The following is a 12,281-nucleotide window of genomic DNA, read 5'->3' as shown; positions in this document are numbered from 1 at the left end:
AATAATGGATTCATTTTAATAAAATGATCAAATGGTTTGTGCAAAGTTATACTCTCCTGGTACATCTTAATGGGTTATTAGCTAATTCTAAATTATTAAAAAACAAAACAGTTTCAATAGAAACCCCTTTCTTATTGTCATATTTCAGTTATGTGCTATTATCTGTGGGAAAGCACTAATAAAGACATTTTAACACTTGGTCTTTCTTTCTTTAACAGTCCAGATGCTCAGTGCTGACACATTTGTAGGATTTTTCATGTAAGATAGCTACAGGGTGACAGCTATTTTTAAAAAAGAAAAGAGCCTGAAACAAAAACTCACATCCAGAATGCACCACATCCAACTATATAAATGAATCTTTTTGCCTGGGGCATCTGATCTTTAAGGAGAGGTGCTCAAAGACTTTAATTAATTATTATATTCCATTGCGTTCTATATATAGATGTATATTTATCATGTGACACTGGTATTTAAATCTCCTTGTTTCAGACTTGCATTAAGGTACCAATTTTACATATTGAAATCAAGTAGTTCTAGTTCTAATATCACTTACTAAAATCTGTCTACTAATGGCAAGTAAATATATTAATTGTTACTTTTGTATAATGCATCATTTTTCATAATAACTTCATGGAAACCACTCTTTCATGTTGCGAAATATAGACTGTATTTAGCAGCTGGAGTTTTTAACTAGTGATGTAAAACTCCTAGTGAAATAAATACTCATTTTAGCACAACATCTAGTGTCCTGTTGCTGAACTCCCAGAAAATTTTTCTGTTCAGAGAAATGAGTTGTTTTTTTTTTCTTCATGTAAGAAATTACAAAATCACTAATTTCTGTACCTAGGCTGGTACAATACATTAATTGATCATGTACTACATTTACAGTGCAGTACAGAGAACAGTTGAAATGCATGTATGACTACAGGATAAAATTAAACATGAAATACATATTTCTGAGGAAGAATAGCTTTTCTGTTTTCTGCTATTAGTGTGTGCTGCCTGCCTTTATACTAAATTCAGCTTGGTGTTTGTAAAGAAAAGCAAAGGCTTTGCAATCCACCAGTAAGTGAAGCCAGTTGTTTCCATGGTGTAAATTTTATTTCTTACCATACTGTCACTGAGCATTATTGTCTAGCTTTGCCAAAGTATAAGGAGTCATAGTAACAATAATTAGGGAATTCTGTGTGTAGCTCAAGTTCCTGGTCTAAAGACAAAGGTACAACCCTTTTCTTAAGGTGTATGAGAATAAAGCTGCCTTCATCAGACATTTCCTTTCTCATCTCTTTCATTGTCCTGTTGGCTCATGTTTTTCTTGGTTTTTGGTAACCAGTGTTTACTCATCGTCTTGCAGGTTTTACCAGGAGAAGTTTTGCACATCAAAGTTAGTTGTAATCATACCTCAGTAAAAACTGATGCATGAGAAATTTAATAAGTAAAATTAAATTCTTAAACCCTTTTTGTTCTTGAGTTGGAAAAGTTAATAATTAAATATTAAAAGCATCTTTGTTTTATAGCACTGTATAATCTTGCCAATCGTTTTCAAATGAAAAGTAGCTTATCTGTCCTTTTTTCTGTTTTGTAGAGAAATGATGAAGAGGCTGTTGTGGATAGAGGTGGAACTCGCTCCATTCTCAAGACACATTTTGAAAAGGAAGATCTAGAAGGTGAAAGATGATTTTTCTGTGCTTTATATTGTCACTTTCTTCTGAAAGTACTGAAATGTAATTCCAATGTGTAAACTTATTGATTTAAGCAGGGGTACAGAAACAAGAGAGTAGAATCTCGTCTTTATTTAAAAAGAGAGATACTGTTTTTTTCTGTCAGCAGTGTCCCGCAGAAACAGATGATGGTGGAAGGAGCTTGCTAGTTTTTGGTGGTCTGTGGTCATATTGACCATGTGTGACTTCAGATTAGTCTTTCAAGCTTTCAAATATGCAAATGCAAGCAGGATTGCTATTTAGTACTTATAAAGGCTTCCCCATTTGTATTACAATCCTGATGTAGCTACCTAGACACGTCTTCAGCTGAACAAAAGCATTCTGGAGTGTCAGAGATTGGCTTCATATTTGCTGATGTCTGCTGCAGAAACCACATTACTTAACCATGTAGAAGAAAGTGAGAAATTGTGAGAACTGTTTAGGTATTGGTTTAATGAGTGAGTTGCCTTTGTTTGTTTAGTGTATCCTAAACTTTGGTTACTACTGTACTTAAACTCTTGTACTGAGTTGTGCGAGCCCCCAAGTCATAGTCATGACGAAAATGAGTTGCTGTTGCACATATGATATCTCTTTCCTGAGACTGGAACCAACTGATTCTGTTACCTTCTTGCAGTGGGACGTGTGGGTTCCTGTCTGTTGCACAGATCCACATGAACTAGCCCAAAAGAAATACTAAAATCAACATGCTTCATCTGAAAAGGTCCCTGCTTCAGGTCTAGAGCGAGGTGTCTCCATCTGTGCAGGAACTCGGGCTTTCTAAATGCCTACCATCGATTACTTCATTTTTTTCCTTTTCTGCTCTGTATGAACTTTGTGTTCTCTGATACATGTTGGCCATATTGATGATTTCTTTGAAATACCAATTTTACACAGTAACTCTCTGTTACTGCTTCCTTCAGCAGTGCTTCCCTCCAAAAGCAGATATAGCTGCATTTGAGAGGGGTTTGTCTGTGTCTGTGTCCAGTTGTGTCTCACAGAAAGATGTTAGATGTTGTGCAGTGTGGCATGTATGAGGTAGGTAGCTGTGTGTGTAAGGACAGATCTCAGGTAAGAGGTTTCAGGGTGGCATTTAGAGTTTTGGTGTCTTCAGGAGTAAGAATACCAGTAGGTCAGGCTGGCTGTGCCAGTTTTGGGCTTCGGCACAGAACCTCCTATTTTGAATCTCACATTTAATTTGTGGTCTTCAGTCCCTTGATTGCATCCTTGATCAAAGAGAAACCACTGTATCTGGTGTCTTTAGAGAAACACCCAATAAAAGAATGAGAACTCCCTGGCTCCCTTTCTCCATGGTAGTGACTCAAAGAGCTTTTGTGGGGTAAGTCTACCCACAAAAATACCTTTTTGCTGAGTCATTTTATTGATTATGGTGAGGTGGCATTTTAAAAATAAACAACTTTCTGAGGAATGACATCTTTAAGCGCAGTCACATGAGTAGACTCATGCATTAAGGTTGTCAGAATTACTGTGATGTTCCGCATGTGACTATATGGAACATAATTTAAGAACTGCATTTAATTATTTTTTTCCTACCATCCTATGTGTGTAGAGTTGCTCCTGTGAAATAACAGTGAAAATATTATTTCAAAGATCTGCTATTAGGATGTTATCAATAGAAATTGTAACATGGCAGTGACACTCCCACAATCTTTCCATCAATTTAAATAGTACAAAATTTAGAATAATGAAAAATTCTGCAGCTAGCAAATAAATATGCTTTTATTAAAAATAAAATCCTACTCTTTCAAAATGTTCTAAGAAAGCAGTTTTTCAGTGTAGAATCAATCCTTCATAATGCAGCTAGCTTTCTCAGAAAAATTTCATGCTCACTCTTTCAGATGCGTTTGTCTTTCAATACATAATCACTACCTTCTAAAATACCAAGTGACATAATAAGTTTTGAAGAGATTGCAGGTTTTAATATCCAGTTGCTGTTAATAGCATGTCCATTTATTTTGCTGAACATCTCGGCATTTCTCCCCCTGGAAACAGAGAATGTGGCTCACAAATATCTGTCTCATTCACCATACATTGTATTGGGTTCTGCTGAAAAATGTACCTTTTTCCCTAATGACATAACAACTATGAAATATGAAATTAAATAATCAGGTGCTAATTGCATACCTTAGAAAAAATGGTATAACCAGACTATTAATATGTATTATGTAATTAGCTGTGTGACAGACATTTAATTGGGTTTATGTTTTAAAAATGTAAATAGCTAGTTACTGAATATTCTAGGGAAGACTGCCTTTGCTAGGTAAGTTTCAATGGCACCATGTCAGCAACATTTCAAAATTTGCAATTCATATGAAGAGCACAGGTTCAAATCTGAAAATCAGTATTCAATTTCTTCTTATTAAATCTTATCATTGCAAGTTTTTTGTCCTTTCTTAAAAAAGATTTACACTATCAACATTCAAACTTCAGAAATACTGATGTATTAAATACTGAAATACTGTGTACTAAAATTTCCATCTGAAATTTCAAAACCTAGCAAATATGTGGACTTGCATATTTTAGGCAGTCCTTGTGCAAGTATCTTGCAAGTACTTTTCATGTTGAAAGCATGAAGATATGATGATTAATCCTGCCTCAAAGAACAGACACAAGAATAGATTTTTGCCTCAATCTCTCTAGATCAGTATTTTCTTTCCCTGAGCAGTATAGTAAAACTCTGGAACATATGACAGGAACTGCAGTACTTATTGGGAACAGAGATGTGATGCTCATCTTAGTGCCAGTAATAACACTTGCAGTAAGCACTTCAGACTGTACTTTTTACTTAAGTTTTGTAGTGCTTCAGAGGTGAACTGTTTGCAGAGCTTTGGCATTCAGATTTTCAGCACAAATTATTTTTTCAGCATAGTTATTTTTGTGAGTTGTGAGGTCATTAATATTGTATAGGTCATTTGTCTGACTGTGCATTAAAAACAAAAACAAACAAACAAACAAACAAAAAAATTATCTTCCCTGTTTTGCATGTTACCTTTCAATGTGTGTACAGACAAAATTCCTACTGAAATAGATATGCTCTTATATTTATCAGTGGTGGAATTCCTTATGAAAATTGGGCACTGATTCTGGATGCTCAAGTATTTAATTGCAGGACAGGTTGTCCATGCACCTGCACTGAGGGCAGCTAGGCAAGTTTTCATGGACAGATGTGCACATCAACAGCTGCTCTCAGCTTATTCCATGGGACTGCTTCAATGCATGGTCAGTAAGACCAATTTCTGACCAAATGGATATATCTACTGTTTATCCCATAAGTCAAAAATACTTGGATTGCTCTGTGTGAGATCTCAGATTCTCTCAGGTCACATGCTGAGGCTTTTGGACTGTGTAGATATTGAAGGGGATTGATGTGAAACACTCTCTGGCCAAGGTCTTTTCCTTATGCCCACTGTGTTAGCTGAGGGGAAAAGTGACCTTTCCATGGGCATCCTTGCTGGAGGTGCTCAGCTGCAGATTGAGGATTTTTGAGGTAGTATTTCAGAACTGCTGTGGGTATTACCATGGCCTGGTTTGAGAAGAGGCTTCAACAGGGTGGAGATCAGATTATTTGGTGAAGGTCCCAGTTTGAATCAGGGATGCATTATGGCTCTGTTGGAGAAAATTGCAAAATGATCCTTGATTCAGAGAAGTCAAGATTTTGCTTAAGCATTTTATGTTTCATTCATTTAATCTGCCTGAGTGGCATGGGAAAATTTGCCTCAGGGGAAATCAAGTTTGCCATGTTTCATATCTCTGAGGACATGTAAAATGCTGTATCCAGTACATGCACTGGATAGTGCCTGTCACTGTACAGCAGAATATGCCTCCTGACACTTTTGGCAAAATTCAGATTACGTGGATTGCTTACTGAAAGTCACAAAAATCCTTCAAGCTTGATTAGAATAGAAATATAATTAGCACAACACAGAATGATGCAGAAGCTGAGACTTTAAACTTAATAAACTAAAAATTAATTTTAGATTTTGTAGAGATATTTTTGTAATTAACAACCTGCATGAAGGATAATTTTGATAGTAGATGCTAAACGAAAAAGGTGAAATTCCAGAGTATTTAATTATTATTTTAAAATAGTTATTTTAGTATTTTTTTCTTTTTAGATTTGTTCTAGCTTGTGACAGTACGTAATTTAAAAAATATTTTAATGAAATTTTGATTGTATACTCTTAGGTTAATATATGAAAAACCTAATTTAAATTAAATGATTAAATTAAGTGATTAAATGCTAATCTCCATGTGTTATTACTTAGTAGAAACTTGAGTGGCTGAAGTTTTTTAAATAGCCTTTTATTCTCAGAGACTGGAGCTTTTTTCTAGAAATAACATCATAGCGCACCTGACATTATCATAGCCACTGACATTATTTACATGAAAATGAATAGGACCTAGCAGCTCATAGGACTGAAAGAATATAAATTTTAATAACCTGGCCTTGATTCACCTGTGCCTCAGTGCAGAAGCAAGTCAGATACCAGCTCTGCTTGGTCAGACAGGAACATCAACCAAGATTTCCCTTCCCTTTGGCTCCCAGGATGCTACAGACTACTGCAAATAATTTGTTACCATGTCAGTACAGATCCCCTGCTCCAAGCTTCCTTGCCTGTGCTTCCCTTGGGTGCCCTGCTCATCCTGACGTTTGCTCTGACCTCGCTCACGCTCCTCGCAGCAACGCTCGCTGCTCTTGGATGGGAGCAGGAAAAGCTGTGGAAGCAGAGTGGGGCAATGATTTGGCTCAGTCTGTGCCTGAAAGGTTGCTCTTTCATTTTGTTGCCTACCCAGGTATCACATACTCAGGCTTGCTCCATTTGTGATTCCTAAGGCACGTGTTTCTGTAGGGCCTCTCATCTAGTTTTGTTTTCTTTTTCCTATGTAATTCAATATTCCTTGAGATCTCACTTTTCTCCTTTTGTCTTGGCAGTCACCTGGTTTGATCCCTTTGCTCCCTTGTCCTCAGCAGTTTCTGTGTCACTGGGAAGGTGGTTCACCTTAAAGATTCATGAATAACACTGAAGGATATGTTCACAGAGTATCTTTCAAATTATGAATAATGACATAATGGAAGCAAAGAAGTGCCACAGTGTTGGTTGAACACCACAGTCTTTAGCCAATTATAAGGTTTGGTTGTGAATTTGGTTTGAATTTGCTCTGAGCTTCACAGATAAGAAACTTTCTCGGTATTTGTAGGGACTGGTATTTTCAAATACTTCACTTTGTGGAATCCCAGATGAAACCGACATAAACCAATTTGCCATTATTGGTGAAAGCTGCTAAACTGCAGCATCAGAAGACAGAAACATTCCTTTTTTAACACACAGTTGTACTAGTACTGAGGTCGCTTTTTTGGTTTTTTTTTGGTTTGTTGCTAATTTAGAAATATAGGTCAAATTTTTCCCTCCAATAACCACAGCTTCACTCTCCATCAGTGGAAAGAGTTGTATATCTGAGCAGATCCTTTTATATTCCATGTCTGCCAGCTTTTTTTCTTTTGTCTGGCAAGGTCCTGATCTTGTGATAGAACCATACATACAACTCTTCTGGATTTCTCTGGATGAATCTAGGAAATCTGAAGCATAAGTGCTGGTAAAAAAAAAAGTTTTTGCCCACCTACAATCTGGAAAAATCTTTTGTTAAAATGCAAGAATTTTTGGGAGGGCAGTGAATGATTGAAGCACTTTATAAGGTCCTTAACTTTAATGATTTCAGTGAGATGCTCTTATCCTCCATATTCAATGCGTCCTTAATGTTATCAAGGATGTTTTTTAAAAATATATAATTTCTCTTGTAATCTACCCTAGAATATAAATTACATTTATAATCTAAAAAAAAGTAGAAGGCTTTCTTGTCAGTTCCTCCAAATTATGGCACAGCAAAAAAGTGAAAAATGGGTTTTGGGCAAAACATATCCCCAAACAGCAATGTAAGCTGTTGATTTAGAAGGATTGCTTTTGTCTTTTCTGCTTTTTCTCCAGCTCTGCCTCCCTGCTGCACCACAGTAACGAATCATGAGTCATGTACTCTCTACTCCTACACAATTCACCATAATCACTTTCTTTCCTGTAAGGAAAAAGACAATTTTTTTAACCCTTCATGGGCTGATGGTTTTCCATCTCTACCTCACCGTTTGTTTTTGAGAGGATGAAAAATTGCATTTGGTTCAGCTCTAGCTGTTGATGCATACAAGAGGCTTCAAGGTACTGAGTGTCTTCCAGAGGAGGAAGAAACCCCTCTGGTCCTGCTGAGGTCAGCAGTCAGCTGAGACTTGGCTTGAACTACTGGCAAAGAATTGTCTCTCAAGGCATCTTGCCTTTGCAATGTGTTTCCTCAGTAGGTCACAGAAGCCTGCCTTTGCCCTTTCTGGAGGTGTTTCAAGACCCATCTGTTCCCTGACCTGCCCCTTCCCTGCATGTCTGTGAGCAGAGATCTGAAAGCTTTGGTGTCAGCAGGTGCCTCAGGCAGAGTCAGATAATTCCAGGTGGAAGGCAGCACAAGCACATGTACCCTGAGCATCTGGTGCTCATGGATGTTTACATCCAGGACAGTCATTTTTTTTACATGATTGCCACCACCCTGGCTGGCTCACTAAGAAGCTCTGAAGTACCTACTTGAGTTCCACATTCCTGATGGAGATCTGAAAGAATTTCCAGGCTGAGAGAGGCTCTTCTCCATGGTTTATGATGTGTTTAATTTATGTTACAATTTTAATAGTCAGAATTGGTTTAGATATCAGATTTATCTGGTCTTCCTGAGTTTTTCTATTAACCTTACATTAGCATCAGTAGAGAGACTATGATTTTTTCTTGCAAAAAAATGCTCTGAACTCAAATGTTGATTTATTCCAGATGTGCTGCTAGGGAAGTGAAACATGAACACATGCATTGGTATTTTTTGTTTTAGGATTTAGGAGCAAATAATTTTTAAAAGCAGACCCACTGAGAAAATACAGTAATACACCAAGATTATTTACAATGTGAAAGCTTATTAAAGAAATGCAATGCACTGAATTGATCTGCTCTGCAATGACCTTTATACAATGCTACACATCCACTGGTAAATTGTATAAAGATTGTTTTTAATTAAAGACTATTCTGAATCAGATTGCACAGAGCTGGGGAACAAAACCCAGAATACAAAGTTAGTTCAAATTTATAGCATAAGAAGCTTATGGTTTACCTTCAAAGCATTAAAACACTCCTTGAGTTAAAGTATTTAAGGATTGGAGAAATAATAACCCTTGGCCTAAAGTATTAATTTTATTTTTTTACAGGATTAAAGAAAATCCAAATTATATTATAAAATATTTTAAAAGGGTCCTGTTAATTGTAGTTAATTTTGAGACAGACGAAAGTGCATATAGACATGTGAAAAAATCAGAATCTCCCCTAAACTTTTGAAGAAAAAAGTATTGTGCTGTAGGTGTCTTCAGTTTGTGGAAGTATGAATTCATTGCCCTAGAAAAGACAGATATGAAACATACATTATTAATATGAATATGTCTTGCAGAGACATTCCTCAGAATAAAATCTAAGTAGAAGTGTTGTTTGAGGTTGCTGTGTTTCAAAGGAGAAATTATTTCTTATACTTAAATTTATTTTAAGAACCCAATAGCAAATTAATCCAAAAAACCAGGCTCAGAATAGCAAGCATTTTTTGCATATCCCTGGAGAATGACAGAAGTAGCATCTAAAAATGATTTTCAGAACCTGGCATTCTGGGTCTTTAAAACCAGAAGCTTATCCTAGCTGCCTATCTTATGCATTAAAAAAATGGAAAGAAAAAGAAATGTAGTGGGATTTCTAAATCTCTGAAAACACATAACCCATTATAATTGATGGTGCTGGATGACTTAGGTACTTCTGGAAATCCCATTACAATTATTTGAGTGATGTGATATTTCAAGGGAAAATGGAGATGGAGAGAACAGATTTGTAAATGTTTCTCTTAGTTTAGTGGAATTAAGATCTTTTTAATGGAATACTAAAAGTACAGATTTTTTTGTCTCAGTGCCTCCCATTCTCCCCAAACCAGTTTTGATGCAGAAAACACATCCATTTGGTAGGGAGAGAAACCTACTATGTTCACCTCTTAAACTATGTGTTAGTTCTGTGTGAGAATGTTTGTTATGTTGTACCTGATGTCAATGGGTTGTACCCTGATGCAACCTACAGCTGTTACTATTTCCCATATATTAGTGTCTTTGTAACCTTGCCAAAGGAATGAGAAATTATGATCTAATTGAGCTTGATGCTGTGAAAATGTATGGCAGAGCAGAATTATTTTACAGTATTTGAGCAATATTCAGTCAATATTCAGTCATTTTTAGTTGGCATCCTGATGAAGTAAATAATAAAAGACACAAAAATGTTCTTAAAGATAAATGAAAGAAATACCAATATACAATCACTTATTATGTCTAAGGATATCCTGGATAGGGAATATCCTGGTTGATCCTGACTTCACTCTATTAGAGATGCTCTTTCTTTTTAGAAATTTTAGTCAATTTTTCCTGAGATCTGCCCTTCTCTGTCCATGTTTGACCTTCTAGTCTTGGCAGATTTAGAGTGCTCTCAGGAAACTCTTGTTTAATAATGCCATGGACAGTTTGTACAGAAAAATGAACATTACATTCTGGGCTCTAGATCATTATACCTACCATGAAAATGTTACTTGAAATAGGGTAATACAGTAATTGGATTTCTTTTGTATTTCCTCTTTTCTTTTTTTTTGCCGCTTCTATCATTCATTTTCATTTTGTCAGCAATTTAGAATTCATTACTCTTTTGTTCCCAGATGGTCTCTTTTTTGCTCCACAGTTTTGATCTTTTAATAAACCAGAACTACTTAACTCTCAGATTTTTTGCTTTCCTCTCTATGATTTTTCTGTAGAAAACGATTGCTTTTCTCCTGTCAGTTTCTTTCCTTCTTATTTGTCTGAACCTTGTTACAAGCGCCTACCTTCCTCTGTGTTTATTGAAATTATGACTAGGTAGCACTCTGCTGGTCTCAGTAGGTTCACACAGAAAGAATGAAATCCACTTTGCCTTTTTCTTGATGTCTATTTCAGTTTCCAGGTTCCTGGGGCTTTTTTCAGTGTGAACTGATTGTGTCTGTATAAGGAAAATTGCTGTAGCATTCAGACACACACCCATGAATGTTCTGGCACTGTATCCCAGTGTAATGAATAAAGAACAGTCTGGACTCAAGCACTGGTTTCAGCCCTGGAAATTAATTGAAATGTGAGTCTCAATCAGAATTTCCTGATGCAGGTACAATCTGATTATTGATGTAGGAGAAAACTAGGATAAGCATTCCCACTTCTATCACAAAGCAGCAGGAATGTACTTAGCTACAAAATTAAAAAAGAAATCTATTTGCACCTCTGGAAATTGCTAAAGTTTTAGGAAGGGTAAACCCTTCCTTTCAAAATGTTGTTTTGCTTTTTCTTCTATCCAAGGAGGGGGATAAGGAAATGTAAAGTGCTACATTACTCATGTCCTTCAGTACATTTTCAATTAATTTTTCCATGTCATGCACTACTGACTTGAAATGCACAAAAGACAGCAGTTCTCTTTAAACCATTTCTCAGGTTGAATGTGATAAGCAAGAAGAAAGAGGTATTTAATAAATAAATAAATAAATATTTTTCAACTTGTGGACGTTATTTAGGAAAATCTCCTGAGTCTACAAGAACAGTCTGTAAAAAATGGATGCCTCTGCTTTCTAGTCTCCTCTACATGAATCAAAGTTAAGGAAGTAACTCATGTGGTGTCCAGAGTCTTTTCTCCAGCTTTTTTAGCTCTGGCTCTGCAGAGAATTCCTGTCATCATTGAATTTGTTTGATGTTTTGTGGCAAATGTTGCCTTGCTGTGTTTTCTGCCTCCTCTGGAGTCTCCATGGGATTAGAGATCATGTGCTACCTGAGCTTAGTTTTCTTGACCTTTTCCAGATGATTGACACTGCTGAATGATTACAGCAAAGCAGCAATTATCCATGAGTTGTGTTATGTTCATCCCAAGGAGAAAATAATGTTATTTGAGATGAGTAATCTGGGCTATGTCTTTCTGCTGAGTAAATGTAGGAGACCTGCCTGCAGTGAATCATGATTCCTTTCCCATTTGTTCTGGTTAGTGGCTCTTTCTGTGCATTTCTGCTGTGCTCTCCCCCTTCTAAATGCTCTGATCCTGTTAGCCCACATAGCTAAAATATTTTGGGCTTGATCAGCAGCATAAAATTCATCAGGCTTGAAGGCAGCAGGCATGCAATATGTACCTTATGTATTAAAAAAATAAAATAATGAAAACACCTGAAGATACCAGGAAAGTATTTATGATATGAGCATGTAAAGTTGTATAGGGATGTTGTGCTCTTGCTTACATAGTATTTTACTGTTTTTTCAATGTCTTTCTTTTTTTTTTTTCCTTTGTTTTTTTATTCAGTGAATTTCCCACAAGAATTCTGTCAAGGTTTGGCTCATAAATAGGAATGAGTTTGGTAAAGTTCTTGTACACACAAAGCAAACAGCAACTTTACCAAATGTTCAATCCAAAGAAA

At 36.2% G+C, this 12,281-nt stretch overlaps 1 protein-coding gene across 7 annotated transcripts in view; it reads left to right on the top strand.

Annotated features, from left to right (window-relative positions):
- The window catches only part of SLC4A10 (solute carrier family 4 member 10), a 150,789-nt gene that overhangs the window by 54,169 nt on the left and 84,339 nt on the right, over positions 1–12,281 (top strand). For all 7 annotated transcript variants that reach the window (XR_004418494.2, XM_033065130.1, XM_033065132.1 and 4 more), the window contains one exon: positions 1,586–1,667. Coding sequence is in view for 6 of the 7 variants with exons in the window: in XM_033065130.1 (XP_032921021.1) it covers positions 1,586–1,667 (82 nt within the window). In the remaining variant the exon portion in view is untranslated. The remainder of the gene's footprint in view (positions 1–1,585; positions 1,668–12,281) is intronic.

The sequence above is a fragment of the Catharus ustulatus genome, chromosome 7 (genome assembly GCF_009819885.2).
Source record: "Catharus ustulatus isolate bCatUst1 chromosome 7, bCatUst1.pri.v2, whole genome shotgun sequence".
NCBI lineage: Eukaryota > Metazoa > Chordata > Aves > Passeriformes > Turdidae > Catharus > Catharus ustulatus.
The sequence above is the reverse complement of the archived record's forward strand: the minus strand, read 5'-3'. Positions and strand labels throughout refer to the sequence as shown.